Source organism: Bemisia tabaci, chromosome 5 (assembly GCF_918797505.1).
Source record: "Bemisia tabaci chromosome 5, PGI_BMITA_v3".
NCBI classification, from domain to species: Eukaryota; Metazoa; Arthropoda; class Insecta; order Hemiptera; family Aleyrodidae; genus Bemisia; species Bemisia tabaci.
The window spans coordinates 21,852,233-21,875,025 of record NC_092797.1 but is presented as its reverse complement, the minus strand read 5'-3'; the positions used below and the strand labels follow the sequence as shown (position 1 = coordinate 21,875,025).

At 35.7% G+C, this 22,793-nt stretch overlaps 1 protein-coding gene across 1 annotated transcript in view; it reads right to left on the bottom strand.

The window, feature by feature from the left end:
- tweek (transmembrane protein KIAA1109 homolog tweek) overlaps window positions 1–22,793 on the bottom strand; it is a 112,256-nt gene that overhangs the window by 49,610 nt on the left and 39,853 nt on the right. The window contains 18 exon segments of the mRNA XM_019050941.2: window positions 44–227; window positions 494–725; window positions 1,359–1,513; window positions 2,430–2,820; window positions 3,651–3,789; window positions 4,722–4,921; window positions 5,703–5,876; window positions 7,719–7,887; window positions 9,021–9,148; window positions 10,556–10,702; window positions 11,108–11,249; window positions 12,046–12,194; window positions 15,595–15,727; window positions 18,401–18,532; window positions 19,283–19,444; window positions 19,887–20,067; window positions 21,115–21,240; window positions 21,844–21,943. Coding sequence (XP_018906486.2) covers window positions 44–227; window positions 494–725; window positions 1,359–1,513; window positions 2,430–2,820; window positions 3,651–3,789; window positions 4,722–4,921; window positions 5,703–5,876; window positions 7,719–7,887; window positions 9,021–9,148; window positions 10,556–10,702; window positions 11,108–11,249; window positions 12,046–12,194; window positions 15,595–15,727; window positions 18,401–18,532; window positions 19,283–19,444; window positions 19,887–20,067; window positions 21,115–21,240; window positions 21,844–21,943 — 3,044 coding nt within the window.

Genomic DNA, 22,793 nt, shown 5'->3' with positions numbered 1-22,793 from the left:
CACTTGATTCAATAAATCAAATTCATCTGTGTTAAAATATCACCTGCAATGTCGAAGACAGCTGTTTGCTGCCTCGTGTCATCATTCCATGCAGAGCAACAGGATGCTGAGGAATGTCGATGTTCACAGCTCCGATAGTAAGCAGACCTGAGTTCTTATCTTTGGTTCTGCGGCTCATGCTTGAATACAATGCTTGAGACTTCCCCACTGTTGCTTTTACAACCGTTCTGGAGCAAAAGAGCAAAAAATTAGGAAAAAGAGGGAATCAGACACGCTAAAAGGTAATTAATCCCCTGTAAAAATACAGTAGTCACCTTGAATTTGGTCTATTGAACAATCCATTTCGATTAATAAAGGAATGTTTTTATGAGCACCTCGAGGCCAAAAACTCAAAATGATCTTGATGTTTCAGACGGCAGAAAATTGATCAGATAATTGATAAAATTATTAACTTCACTGGTTCTTAATTTTAAATCCTAGGAAATACACTTACTGCTGGCTGGGTGCAACTCCTTCAAGTAAAACCACCATAGCTCGACCGACCTGACCGGTGACTGAACACTCAAGACTAGGTGGTCGTGTCTTCTTCCGGCAAGTGATGCTTGAATGCAGAGAGGTGATTTCAGCATCTAACTTCAAACCACTGAGCGTGGCTTGAAGTCGCGTGCGATGAATGCGAGCCACAGCAAAAACAATGAGTCGAGTTCTTTCACCTCTCACCATACCTGCGAAAAAAAATAAACATGAAGGGAACTCACATTTTCCAAGTAAAAAATAAAGAGAAAATGCCATTTTTCTACTTTCTTAAGAACAGCTTCTTCAATTTAAGTTTGATTTTTTTTCTTCTTTTTTTAAAAAAAATGGGTAAAATGATAAATTTGAAGCAACACACGGTTTCAAATCGCAAGGGGTCATACGCGACCTCTTCCCACTTACTTCATGTATTTCCCCTCTTACAAGCGTTCTTTTTTAAACTTGACATTATATTGGCCGTGTGATCCTAAAGTCAGCCACAGATACACACAACTTCCTAACTATATAATTTATTGTAAGTCTTTCAAATTTACAAACTATGAGGTCACCACATTTCCCGAGCAATTCATTACTTTGAATAACACTTAACGTAACAAGCAGAACTAAAAACTTGTAACTTTTTAGATCTTTCTTTCTTGAATTAATAAAATAAAAGGAAATTAGTATACTCAGTTATTCATTAGGAGACACTGGATCCCTCCTTTTTAAATGGATGCTTGGAGTGCAAATGAGACCAATTTAGAACCTCTTGATATGAACTGAGGTTAACTCCAAAAAATAAAAATAAAAGTATAAGATAAACAATAAAAACTGGAAGAACATACTTTGAGGAGGAGGCGGGAGTGGAGGAGGCAAAGATGGCGTCATGTTCGGAACTCCTTCTCCTTTTTCAATATCTTCGCTGGACTTTGCTTCAATCAGTGTTTCAAATTTCTTCACCACTTTGAAGCTATCTGCCAAATCACCTGCCATTGATATTCTGGAAAAATTAGACAATTTTAAAATTCATTTCAATTTTGTGAAGGTATGGATAGAAATCCCTATGCTTAACCTTAGAGTAAATTAAAATTTTGGCTACAATGTTGATATATGAACTTGAATTGCGAAGACACCGGCATGAATCGCATGAAGAATAAATTCAAATAGAGTTTGCTCTTCAGAGCTTCTTAGTGTGCTCTGAGTGAGCTCTGGCTTATTTGTGTTTAGCTCACACAAATAAATTAACATAATTTATTTGAGTTTGAGTTTTTTAATTCCAGCTTTCTTCATGCTGTTATTTAGCTCACAGTTTGTTACTTCAATTTCCTGTCTGTTTCATTTTTTGTTAATTTCGGTTTATTACTTTACAGGTAGGGGTGTTCAAACAATTGCTTGCCAGTAAACTTTCGGTATTGTTTTAAACCAATGCTGCTAAGCGCTCCGATTATGGCAATGCTATCGGAAATGGCTGGCCTTATCATGATTGCAGGGGCTCTCATTCAATGCATTGTTGCCCTATATCAGTTTTTCTGGATTGCGCACCATAGACAGTCATGTTGCTCACGGCATCTGTTTCTTTCGCAAGCTACAAACATTCAGATTGCTTTCCATAAGAACCCTCGTATCATTACTTTTTCCTACCGGAGGTCTTTCAAAAGCTTGCTGCAAACTAATTGGACAGCCCTAGAGATAGGTACTTTCCACACTCATTGTTTTGTAAAATAAATAATGTTGAAAACATTTCTCAACAATTTGAGTGCAACATTGAATTTGTAAATTAGCAATCACTTGAAAAATATTTTTCAACCTTTAGACTGTATTTTACTTTTTAAGAGATTATAAATTGAATTTCTACAATTGACTAGAAAAAATAATAAATTTACAAATTCAAAAAAGATAAACCTTCATCAACTTACCTGTGATCGACTGTTTTTGTTTCAGGCATTGTTGCATAGAGATCTAACAAATAATAAATTGTTTTCCAACATCTAGGCGTGATATCATGGTCTTTACTTTTGGTTGGAGAAATCCTGCCATCAGATACTGATGGGACAGGACTTGGAAAACTGCCATTCTGCAGATGCCCTACATTATTGTCGCTAAGATTCATGTAGCCTCTAACACTTTTACTGGTTGAGCGTAATTTTTGGGCTAGGCTTGTGGGGCGAGATCTAACAGAGGCTGATGGAGAAACTATTGGTTTCGATTCACTAGGTGACCGATAAAATGAAGTTATTGGTCTAGACATAAAACGATCCGTTTCTGTTGGAACAAGTGTCTGCATTGATATGTTGTGTGACTCCAGACCTGAAATATTTAGAGGAGGTTGAAAAACCTTTATGAAACTATAGACTGGACAGATTTAGGTAATGTGAAAAGAAATGAGATAATAAAAGTGTTGAGGAAGTAAAACACTGGAAATCAGGAGGGACATAAAGGAGAATAATTTTATAACATATTTTACTCCCTGCTTACTTTCAATTTAAATTTTTCATTTCATTTTTCCACAGAAAAAACCTCCTCTGAGACATTCTGTGCTTCTGAGCTTTCTCTTGTTAGTTTACTCTTCATCAAGTTAGGAGAGAGGATTGGATTTTTTCTGTAGAAACACAGCCATGCATTATTCTGCATGAAGATGGCTTTCAGTTTGCAGGTTGTATTGCATTGTTGGATGGTAAATATATAAAAAGTATTATGATAGGTACTTAATTGCTGCCCACCAAATTAAAATAACCATCATTTCATCTTTGACTAAACATAATTCGATTCTTGGAGATGTGAGTTGGTTCTTTCCTCTAGATCGTGATCAAATGGACACATTCATTGCCAAGCCAGCCAATGGGGACCGGCAATGACTGATCTTGCGAGGCTACAGAAATGGTTGAAGCGAGCAAAAAGTTGACGAACGCAGAAAACTGACACAAAATTTAGGAATCTTGATGAAATGACAGAGGTGAATTCTTGAAAATGCGGCAACATTCAGTTATACAGCACATAAAGCAAGTGGCACTATGGAAGCTACAAACTATAGCTTTTGTAACACCCATTCCAAACAACCAGCGTTGGTCTTGTGTGAGTAGGGACCAAAAAACCCTCGACAGTCAACATGTTAGAGGAAAAGAGAAAAAGCTACGAACCACCATTATTATTCACAGTCGTTTTTGGCAATAGTTTTGTTTCTCCCGGAAGCTGTTCTTTTAATTCAGACTGGGTGTCCTTGACATTTTGGTACATGTTGCTGATTTGATGCAGTAGTCTCAGAAGAGGCATGTTTACCTAGTAAAGAGAGAAAAAATACAGAAATGTATCCTCAATAATTGGGGCTTTGTCTTAAAAAAACTGTAAGTGGTAAACCAAAAAAATAACTGTAAATTAAATTCTTAGCATTTTAATAAACTCTGGGCAACGGAATTTAGCTTCCTGCATGTTCGTTGAAATTTTGTGTTTGTCAACTGGAAAAGACAAGCTTGAGGTGAAATGGAGGCATACGATTGATTGGCTTTTTTATCTCTAGTCATGTGCTCTCTTTGCCATACTTTTATCAAATCAGATACTCGACTGGCTGCCTGTCATAGAGGAAAAGTCTTCAGTTTGTAGATTATCTAGTCCAACAAAGACATGATAAAAAGAGCACAAGACCAAGGAACAACAAAGCCTACCATTTGCACAGCTCTATTTTGCAAAGAACACAGGCATTAGACGCATTGGTCAATGGACACAAGTTGGTGATCATACAATCATAGCAAGGTGACATTTTGACTCTGTATTACGCGGGATTTATTTTTTCCCTGATTATAGTTCTGGAGTTTTAACAAGCTGTAAGTTATACTACTTTGCGCAGAGATTTAAGGAGTGAACTGTGAAAGTTTATAGGAAATCCTCATTCAATTTTCTTGTCCTTTGCCTTTGATCAAAGTTCCAAAAAATACACTAATTTCAAAATGTTCATAAATGGACGTATGTATGTCAAAAAAGAACTATATGCATAGAATTTGTGTGCAACATAGTTCCTTTTAGTCTAAAAATATCCAAATAGTGGGTAGCCCAAAGGGTCGGAAAGTTTTTTCTTCCAACAGCCATAAGGATGAAGACCACTGGCTAAATAAATTAAATAATAATTAAAAAAATAAAATCAATACTAACTCCTTTACTTTTTTTATTTGAACTGCTCTGAGAAAATGAAAATTAGCCATGACTTGATGATGTACCTGTTGAGAAATATAGCGGACGGAGACACAAACGTTGACTGCAGTGTTAGAATTCTTTTTGAGCTGTCCTCGAGAAACATACAGCATGTTACGCCTCTGGCGGCTGAGATCTTCTACGACTGTCATGTCAGCAGCTCGACGTAGATCACACTCAATGCTCACTCGTTCACACAAAAACGCTGGTGCTTCGCTCGGAATTTCTAAAAGAAATTTGGAATCTTGAACAAAAATGCAGCATTTCTTTCATCATTCCTCTTGCTAAAATAGTTGCTACATAATTTTGACAAGTACGGATTTTACTAAGAAAGTATGAGTATTCATATTATGCATCACTTTGTGTGCAATGGTTGTCCTCACCTCTTGAGATTCAAATTTTTCATGATGTTACATTATCTTCAATTTTTGGACTTTAAAAGTGTAAAGAGAGATTTGTGAGAGAATATGGGTGAAGTAAAATAATGTTTTTCAATCATTCAACATTATTTTAAATTTTCTACCAGAAATAATTTTAAGGATGGCGTTATTCCGCAGTACAGTACTGTAAAACGTTATTCGGCGGTACAATACCGTTGAATAAAACGTTATTCAGCGGTACGGGACCCTGAATGGAAAATCTTTTAAGTATCACTAAGGTGCCTTTTCGGATAAAATTATAACTGCACTGGGGCCAAAAGTCTTTAATGGTTGCCTACTGGTTGTTCATTTAAAATTTGTTTTCAATTTTATTGTTGTTGAAACTTATTTCATTATTATAGAAAGATTACTATTTTCTAAATAATATTTTTGATTTCTTGCAACTGCATTTCAATTTTTTTTAGAAAATTTTAGCATTAAAAGAAGGGGTAGAGATGCCACTCCACAACCATCTTCATTGACAGTCAGTTTTGCTGCCTAAAAATTTCAATCAGAACTTGCCATTGCTATACTGTCTAGATAATATAGAAATAAACTGGATTTATAGGTAAGATGACTGTTGCTAACCTTGCCCTTTGCCACCCTTTCCAGAATTTTTGGGGCCTCTTGGTTTCTTGGCTGAGTCAGATGATTTTCTAAATTCACTGACAACAATATCAATACGCATCACCTCCATGCCTCCGACTAGAGATAAGTTTGAACCCCAGGACTCCAATGATGTTACACCTCCATTACCGCTACCTGAAAGTAAAATAGGAAACTGTTACCGAACATTATGAAATTTGATACTTTATTGGAAGAAAAGGAAGGATAAGAAGCTGAGAAAGAAAAAATATAGAAAATAACCCATCTAAAGGACTACGTGCAAAACGGGCCATTTGGGGCTCGGGGCGGATACCTTTGAGACTTGCCCTATTCATTAACCTAACAATGCCCCATCTTTTCCCAAAGTTTCAAGCCCCCCAAAAATTTTGGGGAGACGCGGCGGGGGGTCAAAGTTAAAAACCAGCAAAATTTTCGCGAATTTATTACTCGAAAACCAAGAAGTTTTGGAAAATGCGGTTTAAACGAGCGTATTCAGCGTGACGAGAGCTTTCAGAAAATGTATAACATCATAGGGTTTTGTCAACTTCAGCTCGAATTATCGCCTCCGAAGCGCCGGAACGCTCAAAAAAGACCCCTTATTTTCTCACGTTTGGGCCGATTTAAAAAAAAGCCATTTTTTTATTTTCGTGAAAAACTGATAAATTGTTCCTGACTCTCTGTAGCCCCTCTAGCTCTTTACCGCATGCTGGGGAAATGTTTTGGTCGCGAGTTATGAGAGCGGAAAGGAGCGAAGGTCGGGAAAATCGGCTATTTTAAACTGCGCGCGCGGCGTTGATCGGAGGGAAAACGTCCCCTCCCACTCAGTTCGGCGAATCACACTCCTCTGCCGACCTCGCATTGTTGCCACATGTCCCCTAATCCGTCACCGCGCGCAGTTTAAAATAGCCGATTTTTCCGACCTTCGCTCCTTTCCGCTCGCGCGATAATTCGAGCTGAAGTTGACAAAACCCTATGATGTTATACATTTTCTGAAAGCTCTCGTCACGCTGAATACGCTCGTTTAAACCGCATTTTCCAAAACTTCTTGGTTTTCGAGTAATAAATTCGCGAAAATTTTGCTGGTTTTTAACTTTGACCCCCCGCCGCGTCTCCCCAAAATTTTTGGGGGGCTTGAAACTTTGGGAAAAGATGGGGCATTGTTAGGTTAATGAATAGGGCAAGTCTCAAAGGTATCCGCCCCGAGCCCCAAATGGCCCGTTTTGCACGTAGTCCTTTCCCTTTTTTCGAGATCTTGGAAAAGGTTGATAGAACATGGCTTAAATGAAATTTCATGGCAAGAAAAACTGCAAGGAAAAATGTTGGCCTTGAGCTAGAACTTTATTTAGGCTACGAAGTGCTGCTAAATAATGAATTTTTAAATATTGAAACAATAAATTCGTCCCGTTTGATTATGACGGTCGTCCAAAAAGTAACTGCTGTTTCTTCATATCTTCCAAGTGTAAGAGAGTTTGAGATCTCTCTAAGTATCCATCAAGGGACACAAACATCAGGTTTAGACCTCATCCATTAAATCACACTGGTCAGTAAGCCAAGCTTAGCATCCTGCAAAATCCTAAATGACATTTTAACGCCATCATGAACTTGACGGGAGGCAGCGATGTTCACAACAGCGTTTTAATGCTGTTTAGGATTTTGTGGGGTGCTGAGCTGAGCTCACTGACCAGTGTGATGATGTCTAAAAAGACCCAAATCGATATAGATCTCTTCGCATACCCCAATTTTATATTCCTCTGCATCTGCCTGAGCTGAACGCCCTCCTCCCTCAGTCTCGACCTGATAGTCACTAGATTTCATCAAGAAGAGAGTGGATCCAGCACTATCCTACTGTTCCCTTACTCACTGTATTTGGGTCACGTTTTTAATGTTTTTTCTTGTTTGTTGAGATATGTGATTACTTTGAAAAATTAAATTTCATAGCTTTAATCTGATCAAATGGGTTTATATACTTGATTTGATATATATTTTGATTATTAATACCAGAACTAGTGATCATTTGTTGAGGCATAACTCCAAGGCTGGACAATAGAGGTTCAAAGATGAGATGAGCATCTAGTAAACGTAGAGAATCGTGCATTGGATACAAGGAATACCCTCCAGCAGCCAAAAGTGTGTATTCAGGAATTACAGTTGCTGGAACAGGCTCTTGCTGAAAAAAAGAGGTTACATTTTTGAAATTCTTTAGGGTTTACTGCGGAAATAAAAACTGTATGAAAAAAAAATTAAATGGAATTCAATTCATTGAGCACTTTCTGATGAAGCAATGGGCAGTGCCAAGGAATTTTTGCAGGACTGTTGTATGGTTTTTCTTGCGTAAAATTTTATGAAAAATCGAAAAGTTAAAAAAATCGTTTCTTAAGGAACCAAAGACCATTGTCCTACCAAAGCAAATCTGAAAGTAGGGCTGTTCTATGCGTTGCCGGTAAGTTACCAAAACAGCTCTGTCAAGAAAAAGTTACCATAAGAGTGCTCTTACCGATAACAATCTGAGTTTTCGGAGCTGATGAAAATAAGCTGTTGCCATTTGTACATCTATTTTACGCGCTGCCGCACCAGGCAATCTGACAAACCGACACACGGGGCAAAAATGCATTGAGTGCGAGCTCTCAAAACTCCGATAAGGCGGGCTGTTAACGATATCATTGCCACTGTCGGTACTACCACCAGTTTTAGTAAGAGACAATACTGATAGCGTTCCCGCAAGAATTTGTTTGAACACCCCTATCTGAGAGCGGGCATGCCTTCATTTCTTGTTCAACCACGTGTCGCCACCCTCTCACTGGGCAGCCCCATTGTCTCCTCCCAGGAGAGACTCAATCTAACATCTTCTTTGGCAGCCTTTCTTCCATCACACATTCAGTTCACATGACCATACCAGATTAGCTACTTGATCATAACATCGAATACAATGTGAATATGATGTCATTGTCAACTTCCATGATCTGATGTACTCATTATCATTATCATTATTATCTCTTATCGTTTTTTTTTAGTTCACATGCTAAAAATTGGAATAAAATATTTGTAGAGGCAATAATACAGCTTTTTTGGTCCTTTTATGAGCTGCCACAGTTTATACAGAAAATACTTCAGTCTAGAAGGCAACACAATGAATCTCTGTTTTCATGCTGGGGCAAGCATCTTCGCAGGCTGTGAAAAATGAATTTTATTACTGAACCAAAGTTACTGTGATTCAAGATTCTATCCCTTTAAAAGGCCCTAAACTGCCTGACCGATTACATTGAGTTAATGAAAAGAAACTGAGTTCAAAGGTTTACAAACCACATTTTGATCTTTCGCTGTACGATGTTGCAATGAGTCCTTTTTGTTGGGTTCCGGACTACTGCCTTGCATGAAATCTTGTTGTTTGGCCATCCATGTGTAAAGATCTTCTCCTCCATCTCCTTTCCCTAAAATAGCCAAGTGTTTAGATAATGATGAAGAGATTAAAGAGATTGCATTTTGCAAAAAGGCAATTCAAGGCATTCAAACGTTGGTAGGATTGTGCAACTAACATTCTCTGCAATAAAATAACTAAAATCATGCAAAAATTAAATTTATAAAGATAATTTTCGTCTTGAGTTTTAAGTTTATTGGGAGTGAAGATCAAACTTGTTTAGATGATCAGTTATATTTGCAAGGTAAAAAAAGTTGCACAATCTTAGCTACATTAGAATGCTCTTGGTTCATTTTTGCAAAATGCAATCCAACTCACAGTGGATCTGTAGACAAGGCACGAATATTAGGATTCTGATGTAAGTTTCCATTGAAAAATTCCACATTGGACACGATTTAAGCAATGAAAATTATAGACATTAACTCTTAACCAAGCTATTAACGTTTTTATTCAGCACTGATTACAAAAAATTTGGACTTCCCGTTCACAAGAAAAACCAAAGTTTGCGTGAATGAAATCATGCAGTACAACAATTTCAGCAGGCTTCTTGATCCAGCATTGTTCTTTCCCTGCTTTGAGCTGTTATAAATGCAAACGATAAGCAACAGCTGAGCTGAAGTGCCGAGATTGAGGCTGCCATAACTTAATAATGCAGGGACTGTTACAGTGACATTTAAAGTGCAACTTAACTCGAATAAAGTATAACTTTTTTATGAGCAGGAAGTTTGAATTTGTACTTCAAAACAGTTAATATCTTGGTTAGGAGTTACTTTCAATGATTTACGTTGCACAAATCATGTATTAAGTGAAGTTTTGATGAGAAAACATAAATTAATTCTTGCATCTTGTCTCATGGTCTATTAGACAAAGAGCAAATTTTCAAAAGAACCCCTTCATTCTTTAGAATGAAAAAAAAATAACAGCATTTGGGTATAAGTTTGAAATTAAACTTTGTTGTATCCAATAAGAGCATCCAAAATTTGTCTCAACTTGAATCCTTCCTTTCATATTTGATTTTTACCATTCCTGATTAGGTTCTAGTCCATTGCTTCTTATTATAAAAACTATTAGCCATTGAAACTACTATTAGTAAGGAATTAAGACTTAATTTCAGAGGTCAACCTCTTAACTTTTAATCAGGAAAATTATTGAAGAAAATGAAAGCTATCAACTCCAAAAATTCCATTATTTTACGGGAGTACCTTGAAATTAATGAGAGAACTGAAATTGGAAGGTAGGATAATAAATCTTCACTGCCTTCTCAAAAAGGCCTTTTTTGCAGCAGATATCAATTAAACCTCATCCTTTCATCAGGATTTATCCTATAATAGATAAAAAATCGGAATTTTTGGCCACTATAAGATAAGTAAACTCCCTTATTGATGAGTCTGCAAAATGCATAACATGAGAAAAGATTTACCAGAGGCTCCTGAAGTGAGTGGTGAAAACGGACCATGATTATCAAGACTAGTGATGGAATGTTGACTATCCACAGCAATATTCACAACTGAGTGCAGACTTGGGTTGGAACCAACATGAGGTAAGTCTTCCTTCAAGGCTGAATAACCTGTAATTGATGGTTGGCATAAAATACATTTTTTTAACATGGATCTTTCCTCGATGTCCATCAATCTGGAGCAGACATTAGTTGTAGGGTTCTTTTTTAACTTGTAAAGAACACCGAAAATTATGATTTTCACGACCAATTACATGAATATGATAATTAATCCGTGAGAAATTAGAGGCATAAATTTATCCCAATTGTCATTTAATGAATTTTCTGTTTACATTTTAGTTTTTCATGGACATATAAAATAGAGTCTTGTTGTGTGCCTGAGCTATAATGTTCAAAACTCACAGATACTTATAAGGCACAGAACAAGAATCACACAAAGTTTTGATAAACAATTGTTACTTGCTTTCTTTCATGATACCAAGTGTAAGGTAGAAAATTAATACAGACATATATTACCTGATACTCGCTCTCCTTGACGCTGCCGAGACAAAAAGGGATTTGTATTACTTAGCAACGGAAATACAACACTCGCCCTAGTAGATGAGGCTGGCTGAGAAGGTAACAAAGTTTTCTTTTTTTTCAAACTTGTCCCATGTGACTGTGAATAAATAAATAAATCGACAAGAAAAGAATGGGTCATTTTAAATGGAAAAGTGTATGGAATTCATGCACAAAATAATCCAATTTGTAAACTTTCAAGTGTAATATTGATACTGCAAAGGAGTATTCTTGGAAAAGAAATCGTTGCTCTAATATATCTACAGTTTATCTTAAGAAGATACAAAATATTAGGTAAAATTAGAAAAGTTATGGGGCTTATTTTAAGCCGATCTTATTAGGTTCAGATAATGATCAGTTCACTGGCATTCAGTGTGAGAGAAGAATTGATACGCTGTAAAACGTGCATCAGTTGTTAAATTACTGGTTTTAGACAGAATTGGTGATTTGGTCAACATGCACTGATTTTCTGATAAATTAGAAAATTTCTCTCACAAAGAGAGAAAAATTGCATTCTGTTAATATTTTTCCTCAAAAAGAAAAGTTGTAAGAGGTATAACTAGTCACAATTGGTTAAGAGAGCAGATGTGGACAAATTTTGGGTCTTAATGGACCCACAATCAACACAGTATAGCCCTCTGACTGTCTCATTCCTACTCTTCATGTTGAATGGTTTTACAACAATTAAAAATCATGAAGGGTGCCGGTGCTTCCAAAATAATCACCGTTTTTGTAAACTATGTAGATCAAGCCAGCAATACCTCCACCTATATTGATACCTCTCCTCTCAAACAGGAAAGGTGTGTGTAATAATTTGCTACTTCAAGCCACAAGCAAGAGCTTCCTAAAATAAAGTGTATTAATTTAAATAGAAAGGTAATAAATGCAAAATTCACCTGCTGAATAATCGATGTGGGAGATCCAAAGAGACTGTCTATGTTGAGAACATCTGTGTTCGGAGGCAAATGAGCTCGAGAAGGTGACTGCACTGCAATTGTTGGGCCATCACCTCCACTTGGATCTGATTTATTCCCAGACAGTCCAGCTAAATTTACAAAAAAGTACATACATACATTATTAGAAAGAGAGAGATATGATAAACGTCATTTATAAGTACACAAAACTAGAAAGACAGGCCAAATTGGGTGAATAAAAACATTTTTATTTGACTCACTTTAAAAAAAAAGGTCTATCTAGGGCACGCTCCATATAGAAAAATAAAGACGGAGAGCCTATTCGAGGTACTGAACTGTCTGCTTCTATTCTAAAAATGAGTGAAACTCAGGTGAATTTTAGGATCTGAGGCGCAGTTTTTCCATTGCACCCTTCATTGGCTTCCTCCCTCAATTCATGTGAGTCTGTTACTTTTACATATTTTGTTCTCGATAACTTTTTGGAATATGCAAAGTTCCATTATGAATGCATCATTTTCAAATTGGCATGAGCGCCATTACAAAAATTTAAGCAATGCAAGAAAGACAGCGATATTCATTGAATTTTAGCAAGAGAAACCTCTTTTAGAAAGAAAGTGCATTTTTCAAAATGGAAATACTGACATGGAAAAAGAACTCTCTTCCTAGTTTTTTTTTGTTGAAGGTGGCACTTACATTAATAGAAAGGGAAAATACTTAATAGCTTTTCATAAGTTTGTTTTCCTCCATGAATACAAGAATTTCTTATTGAAAATTAACTTTAAAAGAAAGGAATATATTCTATCTCTGGCTACAAATTAGACAAAGTTTTATTTTCGACTTTTTAAAGTTCTAACACAAATATCTTCAGCTGCATTAAAAAAATTTACAACAAAGATATTGTTGGTAAAAGGTAGAAGGCCATCTCCTGCATAAGCTTATTTAAAAATGATGAGAAAGCAGAGAAGAGAATGAAATTTCCAGTTCTATAAGTAAAATTAAAGAAAATTATGCAAAGCATGTGCTACAACTACGAGCAAACCTGCCCAGTTACAAAATATTTTCACCACTAAAAGCAAATTTTCAGAAGTGCGTTAGTGCTGCATGTAGGTTTGGTTAAGGTTAAGATTAGATGGAAAAAATGCATCAAAGCATGCTAAAGTGATTAGCAATTAAAAGCAATGACTAAGTTTCCCCAAATGCATGCTTAGAATTTTCAGAAAGATAAACAAAAAATTGAAAAATTAAGATGTTTGACACATCTGCTGTTCTAGATTGATTGACACAAATAAAAAAGAGGAAAAAAGTGATTGAAGTTTCTGACACGGAAACTCCTTTAAAGTTCTTAGAGTTGTAAATGAATGGATGCTTGATCCATTTGATGTTTTTTTTTTCTTTTTTTCAATTTAGTAACTACACTTCATGGTACCTTACTTAAAAATTAGACACAGATTGAACAAAAAATCAAACTTAAAAAGTGAATAGAAAGGAAGAAGTTGTATTTCTTAGCGATATTTTAAATAGTTTAATTGGTTATTAGAATTAATAAAACTTAAAACGATTCATGCCAAATAACAGACAAAAATCTAAGCAAATCCTCTTTCTCCCCTCCCTGCCTCTTCAAGTGTTAGAATCCTAATTTAAGCCCAGAAATGAAAAGTATGAAAAAAAATATGCAGAATTATTTATGATACTTTCACAAACAGCAAAACCATGGCCAGATTTGGCCACAAAAAAGGAGATGAAATGATTGATTTTTCAGAACTTCCAAAGGCAACAACTCCAATGGGGGTAGTTTTCAGAAGAATTACAACGACAAAAAAATCTTCAGACCCAGGAAATCAAACGTTAAACCAACTGTCTAATGTTAGTTCCTGAAACACCCTGTACGTCATGCAATGTATTTCTGGAAACTATAGATCTACTAATAATCAAATTTCAATCACTACACTTAGAAATAAATTTTGAAGAAGATAGAATATCGAAGAAGAGAGTTAGGATGAATAACCTGATCATAAATTGACAAAAAAACATTTCATTACATAATTTTGGAATAAATGACCATTCCCCCCCTCCCCTCGACTAAACAGGTTTTAAAACAAAAATGGAAGACAGGGTGTTGATAATTTTATCAATGTATCAAAATTCAATCTACATAAAACTGAAATCCTCATTTTCCAAAGAAAAAAAACTTATTTGAGCACAATTTTCCCTCAAAAATGCTATTCGGTACAATATTAGTTACGACCAATTAGATAAGAAAACTGCAGACGCAATTTGGGTCGGGCTAGACCCATCATCGGTGCAGCGCAGCCTCCTGACTTTCTGCTCCCAAGCTAAGAGACGTCATTAAAAGGAAACCGGAGTTTAGGAAAGACTCGTGCATCTAACCTTAATTTATTCATGGAGAAATAGTGTGAACATAAGGGCACATGACATCAAACGGCAGAATTTTTGGATGGAAAAACAGAGAATTGACAAAATGAAAACCATCCAAAGTTGTATCTTGTGAAGTTTTGCATGCCTCACACCAGTTATTGGCAAAAAATTGTTCAATATTCTTGATAAATATAAACACAGAAGTGATGAGAACAAAGGTTTCATATTGAAAAGCAACTTACAACGTTCAATTGGAAACCAAGTCATCAGTAAAACAAAAATCCAGCATAAATTTTTTTTTACAAAATCATTATTATTATTTTTTTATGACTTTAAACGTTCTATTAACAAATAAAGCCCAGCTATTCACTGGTTGGGAGATCTCCGAATTTAATCAGTTAGCAGGTTAATTATGATTACTTTTCGGTTTAATTTGTTGATTTTATATTTATTTTACAGAATAAGATCTTAGTCTGTGTTTCTTCTGCATGTTTTCTCTTGTTTCATTTCTATTTTTAAAAAAAATGAACTGGGTGAAGTTGCTTTTATCCCCCTCTTCCTTCATTAATAGCCTTTGTTCCCACCATCCCTATGTTTCTGCCTTTGTACATGATGTTGTTGTGCTACCATTCAATTGTTTTATACTGAAGAACTGTTCAATGACAACAGTCTTGATAAATTTATAGGACTTTCAGTTAAAACTTTAAGAGGAGGCCTCCAAGTCATAAATACAAAAAAACCTAGAAATGATATAATGTGAACTGTCTCACACCATTCTTCAAATCTGCTATCTTTTGGCTTCAAATAATATATCCATGTTTCAAGTTTTTGATGTATGATTACACGAGTGCCCAAGGATGGTTAAGGCCTCCGCTTTGAAATAAAAAAAAATTCAAAATAATCCATTTCAAAATAAAAGGGCTCTCAGACAGGGCTCTTCCAGACACTTCAGAGTTATTTGAAAATTTTGAGCTCTACATCTTCATGATTTTGAAATTGAAATTAAAGAAATTACAAAGGTCATTTGTAAACAAAAGAGACTGCAGTCAAATTATTGAAAAAATTAGTGTAAAAAATTCTAGAATGAACAAAAAATAAAAAATACGACAGTGATTCAAACAGTCATGCTTGCTAAAAATTATAAAATGAGGTTACCATGGTTACCATATTTGGCCTGGCAAGAGGGTTTGCTAAGCAAAGTGGAGGGGTGGAGAAGCATGGCACACTCATCGGTGACCTCTGGTTCAACTTCCTCACCAGAGCATTCTCCGTCAGTCAGAACGTTTTCCTGCCACGCAGCCATTAAAATAATTGCAGATATTATACAAAGTGTTTGTTTGCAACAACATTTTAAAAGTGAGATGGTGCCTTCTATAATCTGGCACCCGAAAACGAAAGAGAAATGAAAAGGAAGAAGGAAACCTGGGTATAAATACACTCTCAGTTCAAAAGCAAATCAATCAAAATCAAATAAATTGATAAAACAGAGGCATGACCTATTTAACCGTGAACAAATAATCACCTAACATTAAAAAATAGAATTTTTTAAATCCCAGGACGAAAATTCCATCACTTCCATAAAAGAATTTTGCAGCATGAATTAAGATGAGGGCAAGGAGTGAAATGAAAAAAAGGGCTCACTGGTTGCACAAATTGCAACAGCTGAGAAACTAGTTGTTGGCCGATTGTGGACTATGTTCTATAGACAGGCAGTTTAGGAGGGTGACGGTCACAGGAGACTCCGCAGTGCCAAAAATTAAGATGTCATGGGATGTGTTCACTAAAAACAACCTGTCACAAAATTCCTCAAGTATTGAAACCTTTACTTCTCTTAAAAATCCATTTTTGTAACTTAACCGTTTATTGTCAAAAGTTATTAATAGAAAAGTTTCAAACAGTGCACACTTTTTAAATTATAATTTTTTCTACCACCAAACCCTATTTCCTCCCTTCTTCCAAAAAAAAATAAATAAACAGTGTGTGGCAATAGTCAATTTTTTTGTATTTGAAAATACCCTCCTCTCCAAGACAGGGACAAAACAAAGCATGAAATAGGGTGTACCATTTTCAGACTTCTCCTTCATAAATTAAGGGTAAAAAAATCACCTATACCTTGCTCCAAACTTTTCAGGCTTCATTTTCATCACCTAAATTATAACAGAATATTGAAGAAGCGGAAAAATCATGTTTTTGGCTGTAGTTTGGCAAAAAAGGCAATCATCACATAAAAAATTTAAGGATCAACTTGTCACTAATGCAGATCTTATGCTCTTGTAAATATTTTCTAGAAGAGTCAAAATACTGCCTAATATTACATTTCTCTGCTAACTTGTTTGAGCCAATTCTAAGAAAAGCTTTTCTACAGAATCATAATTTATGCGTTTTTAAGGAACTTCAATAATTATTTCTTTAATGGTGAGGTCATGAGTAGGTATGTATGTACGATTTGTGATTTGTTACTTGTGCAGAATGGGATTTGATGAGAGATCATGCTTCAGTATACAATGACTCCACCATCCCTTATTGAAGTTGAGTCCCAAGTGGTGGCGGACCAAAGACGAAGGAGGAGAACATGAAGTATTAACAAGTAAAAGCTACACTTGAAGGAAAGAGCTATTTGTATTGAATTGATACAGACTTGCAACATCAGATAGCACGGCTTATATTTTGAACAGAATCTGTCTTCAATAATCCTGAGCAAAATTTGGTCATGCCTTTTAAACTCTGGGTCTATTTTAAAACTGATTAAGGCTCATTTGATTACTGACTGATTAATACTCCAAAATATGATGGATACAAAAGACAAAAAGGTGAACTTCTCATTAGAAACAATCTGATGAAATTCAATCCAAGTTTAAAATCAGCCTTTGAGAGAATTTAGATTTCAAAATTACTTAAGAACTCCCAAGACTCTTTCCTTGAGCAAGGGACACTATAACTGTTTGCCTTCTTCCTCATTTAAACTATCAAACAGCTGTGAGTTGAAATCTGATACAGGATAATTTAAATTACAAAAATGACAATACTTAATACTTCATATTTGCCTCTAAGCAATGAATCATGTATAGCCCCGTGATGCAAGAAGGGAAGTAGAGAACTTTGAGCGGAGGACGATAGTACAAAAGCAACGTTACTCGACCGTAAAGGATGATATTTAACAAAGTTTCTTACTTAACAGGGGATTATTTCTCCATGATGCCTTTGTTTTGTGAATCATACAATGCGCACAATGGCCCAACTTCCTAGCAACCTTCAAGTTAAATCGAATTTAAAATTATCATTTGATGAAGTTTTGTTAGAAGTATAAAAAATTTAACATTCAAATGTTAAGACAGAATTTGCAAACAAAAGATTGATGCAAAATCTACCTCCCCAGAAGAAATAAAAACAGATCAAATTAAATCAAAAAATTAAACTCACACAAGTCATTAATTACTCATGACCGGACCAAATTTTAAACAAATCATACTTAATCCCGAAGATTTCCATTGATAAGAATATAGACATAAATTCTAAATTCAATTATCTTTTGAGTACATCAAAATTTTAAGATTATTTTTAGTTGCGCCTTTTTTTTCACCGCTTCCTGGGGCAGAAAAGAGCAATCACAATCCCAAGTGGACAATTCTTTGATAAAGATGATCCAATTCAAAATATTGCAATATCTTTGAAATTGTTGAGTTTCTTGCTACCCCTGTCCAAGTTTATCCACATCCCTTTCGAAAAAAGTCCCTGCCCCACATTTATTCATTTTAATTCATGAGTTAATTCTATCAATATTCTCTCATTCCAATTAGTAAAATTATAAAGAGAGGAGACAAGATTTAGGGAGATAAGTCATTCGAGGTTTCATTTTTCAAACAAAAGGGGGCATTCCAGTTGTTGCTGATAAAATGCATGGATTACATAGATCTCAGTTATGATTTTAAAGGTTCATAAGAGAACAAATAAGGCATCATACCTCCTCAGGATCAGGCACAGCGAACGTATAGTTCATTCTTTTGGCAGCATGATGCTTGCTCTTGAAATTGTGCTCCAGCAGGAGTGGAGTGTAGAGAATGTTCTTCCATTGGCGACTTAACACGATGACACCCTAAAAATAAACCAGATTCATTGGAGAACAAATGATGAAATCTTTCATTAGTATTATAGAGTACCTTAAAATAGCGCAATTTGGTAATTATTGATGAAATAGAGGTACAATGGAATCCTGATTATCCGCGCTTCAATTATTAAGGCTTCTGTCATCTGTGATTTGGATTATCTATGGTTTCTTTTCAGTGGATCTTCTCTTTATCTTTATTTTTTTTTATTTTATTTTTTTTTTTCTTGAGACAACGCAGTGGAGTGAATATTCAATGGACATTTCTGAAGATGAAGATGAAGATGGAAGAAAATCCGGTCTTGAAGGACAACTCAAAAATTCCTCATTCTGAATGATTACAACCTTAATAGAGTCTTTTACAAGCTTTTTTGATCACTTTTCCAAATAGCTTACTTTATGATTATTTGCGATTTTTGATCAAGAGTGGTAGCTGCGGTTTCTATCACTAAGGATAATCAAGGCTCTACTGTGGTTCAAAAATTTTAATTAACTTGGATAATAATGAGAGCTTTCTTTGACCACGTATATTGATAGTTTTCTTGTTGAACAAAGTATCTATTGGACTAAAAACAGTTAGAAGAACAGTTTAACTTTTTCCTGAGCATTAAAAAAGGAGAACTTAATTAACTGGTCTGCAGAAAGAAAGTGAGTGGAAGTTATGTAATTCAGTTTTTAAAAAATCTAAATCCACTTTTTTAAATGAAACATCAAAGTTGAAAAGTAGCGTGAATTGTGTACCTGACGAAGAGTTGATAGATGAGGTAGTTCGGGATCCTTCAAGTTGGCCTCAACTTGTTTGATGTCCGACTGGAGTACATATCTTTGCAATATTATGCAGAGTTGACAGGAAGGATCTTCTTGCAATGCCTTAGCAAGGGGTGTTGTGCGACCATAACGACTCTGAAGTAAAGTACAAATAAATTGCAAGTAAAGAACGGATTTTGGATTTTTTGGTAACAATGATTGGTTGAAATTTTCCTAACATTCTGATTTTGATAGAAAAATTTCAGAATTTTGCTGGCAACCTCAACTTTTAAAATCAGGACCCTCCTTTTACCCCCAATGATGCTGGAGGGGCTTCAGGACCATGAAATACAGATTCCGTATTCGTTCGCGCAGTTCTCAGCCCTGTCTGACTTGAAATAATTGAGAAAAAAGCCTAGTGCGGGTTATCTGGATCATCCTGTGCAAAGCCATTGTGTAGATAAAATTACATGTAGCTCTGAGACAGACTTTTAAGTTTGGAAAATTTCAGGGAATTGATTTCTATGTGTTAAAACTTAATAATAGAACTTTGAAACTATGATTTCTTTGCCTGCGAAGTTTGATTTATCTGACTCACCTTCGGTAACATATGCATGCTTTGAACATCCAGTGCTTCGGCCATTAAACATGTTACTACTGCGGTACATCTTCGGTAACGGCACCTTAACATGTGCACAGTGCGTATAGCAAATCTATTACTGGGATTCATCCACGCATTGATTGCAGGAGATGCAGTGCTTAGTAAATTCCAGTCCAATCTGAGAAAAACATTAAGAACATAGAAAACTTCACAATGAAACTTAATCTCATGATATTAGTTTAAGAGTATGATGATAAGAACTAGCGAGACACCAAAGGTATCAGATGACCGAATTACATCATGATGAATGTTCCAAAATCTGGAAGATACAATGCGATTCTGGCAAATCACACTGAAATGAATTAGTAAAAACGAACACACACACACCAGCCTAGGTTCCATCGATTTTTACTTTTTTGCTTAAGTGTTGCTTGACAAAAGAAAAATTTCAAAATTGCAGTACAAAGTGCTTGAAACAGCGCCAGCGGCGCAAAAGGGCGGTAAGACCCCAATTCAACGGGCGTTCTAAAGGGGGGGGGGGGGTTAGCCCATGAGACATTATAAGTTTTGTCATCTTACAAAACAATTGGTAATACTATTATCAAAAATGTTAGCCCAATAAAGTCTTAAATAGAAGGGAACATTTCAATATTTTCATTGAAATCCGCTTTGAGGCGATGTTAAAAATTGACTACCCATCCGATTTTGATGATTTTACTTTTCTATTACATGTATGAACTTCCAACAGGCAAATTTCACCAAAACATCCAAATTAATTTTCTTCTTTTCCGAGAGAGTTACAGGCCAAAAAATACAGATATTTCATAGCCAAACACAATAAACTAATACCTGACAGTTAGTGAGAATGGGAACACACCAACTTTGCAACATTAAAATGCCCCATTTTCAGTCATTATGAATGGCGCAGCTATTTCAACTTGGGCCTTGAAAGTGTTCTTGAATACTTATCTTTTGGCACCAAAAAAAATTCCTTGTACTAACTTCTTCACCTATTGTGCAGTTTTTGTGTCTCATGAACAGTTTCATGTTTGCGAGTTAGTGTGTTTTTATTCTCTTTGATTCAAATAACAAAACTGGTGATAGAAGAGTCAATTTGCCTAAGACAGGACAGTAAAAGTAGACCAAGAGAGAATATTTTCAGATTTCCTGGTGAGCCTAAAAGAATTTCATGATAAATTTATTACGAATGAAAAATTAAAAATACCTTGTGTAATCAATTTTTCTGGTGATAGGTGTCCGTGGAGGAGCAGCAAAATTAAACCAAACAGTTCGAACATCAACCACACATGATGATGCATTTTCATCCATATTTTTTGAGACAGCAACTTGACTGAAAAATATAAGAACATCAAAGTTGTATGTTAAATAAAACTGATAATTAACTAAGACTTAGATCAATGATCATAATTCTGTTCAGACATGCCAAACTTTATTTACTGCCAAATTTTCGGTAAAATGTTCACTGAAATTGTAGAGCCTACTTGACAGCAGTGGTGGTGAGCCATGCTTACCTTTGAGGTGCCTCCTTGGGGCCTGGGCGCAGCCATTTTTGGCCAGTGTGAAACATTTAGTACCTGAAGTTGGACCATGCTCCTGTACTCAATCTCATGATATGTATCATATTTCTGCAATGCTCAGCAGCCATTTATTCAGACAATGATAGGTTGTGCCAACAATTATTATGGTAGATGCTACCAAACATGGAAATGCGGAGCAAAGTCATGCCCCTACCGAGTTGGGCTTTGTTGTTTCAATGTCCCACTGATAGGTGACCTTGGCAGTCACGTACAATAGAAGTGATTTATGATTTGATCGCAACGCAGCCAAACAGTGAGGACTGACTACTACCAGATGGCTCATATCTATGGAATAGAGTAGAAAATACTTTTTGACTAGCCTTTAAAATTAATCTTTAATTGAAAGGTTCCATTACCTGTTCATGGTCTCGCTACAAGTTGCATCATTGCCTGCATCCATACTATTTGTGTGTTTGGCTCCACCAATTGGAGTCGAAGTCACTGGTTCAGATTGAGCTATGTAAGAAACACATCAAGATAAGATTAAGCAAAGATATAACTGTTTAAAAAACTAATCTCCTTTTTTCAGATTTGACTAATTGTTACACTGGAGGTAAATAGAAACAATGGAAAATAGTAACTTTCTGGGAACAGTTGGGTTTTGAGAAAAATGAGGTGGTAATAAAGACCTCTCTGAAATTTCTCAGAATTCCTGTTTACTTTGGCAAATTGAGCTGACAAAAGAAGCTACACAGTTGTAACCGAAATATTATGATGACATTTTACATGTAGATAGTAGAGAAGATTTTCGGAAAAATGGTTTCATTTTTCCAAATAAGGCTATGGAAACCCCCAAAGAAAGCAATGAAAAATTGGAGTTCTCACACACAAAATTCAAACAGAGAAGCTCAGTGGCTACATTTAGCAACAGACAATGAATATCAAGCATGGAAAATATTTCTACCGAAGCGAGTGGTGAGGGTATAGTTGGAACGCTCGTTTCATCGTCATGATCCAAGCTCAAGTCCCTACCATTTGATTAATCTTCAATATTGGTTCTATTCCTTTTAATTAAGTTGTTCTTTGCGCACTTCATTGGCTGTTTGCGGCCTACCTGTTGTAGATACCACCAAACTAACAAAATTTTTGGCCAAAAGGCCACAATTTAAACGTTTATTTTGGAATCTGACCGATCACCTGTTCCATTTCTCACATTAAAGCATTTGCCTTTCATGGCACTTGACTACTTCTAAAAATTCTTAAATTTTTTTTAAAAAACGACCACATATTTTAACCGCTTGTAGCACACTTTAAGCCTAGGAGAGCTTCAAATTTCTCAAATTTTCAAGATGAGGGACACTCTACA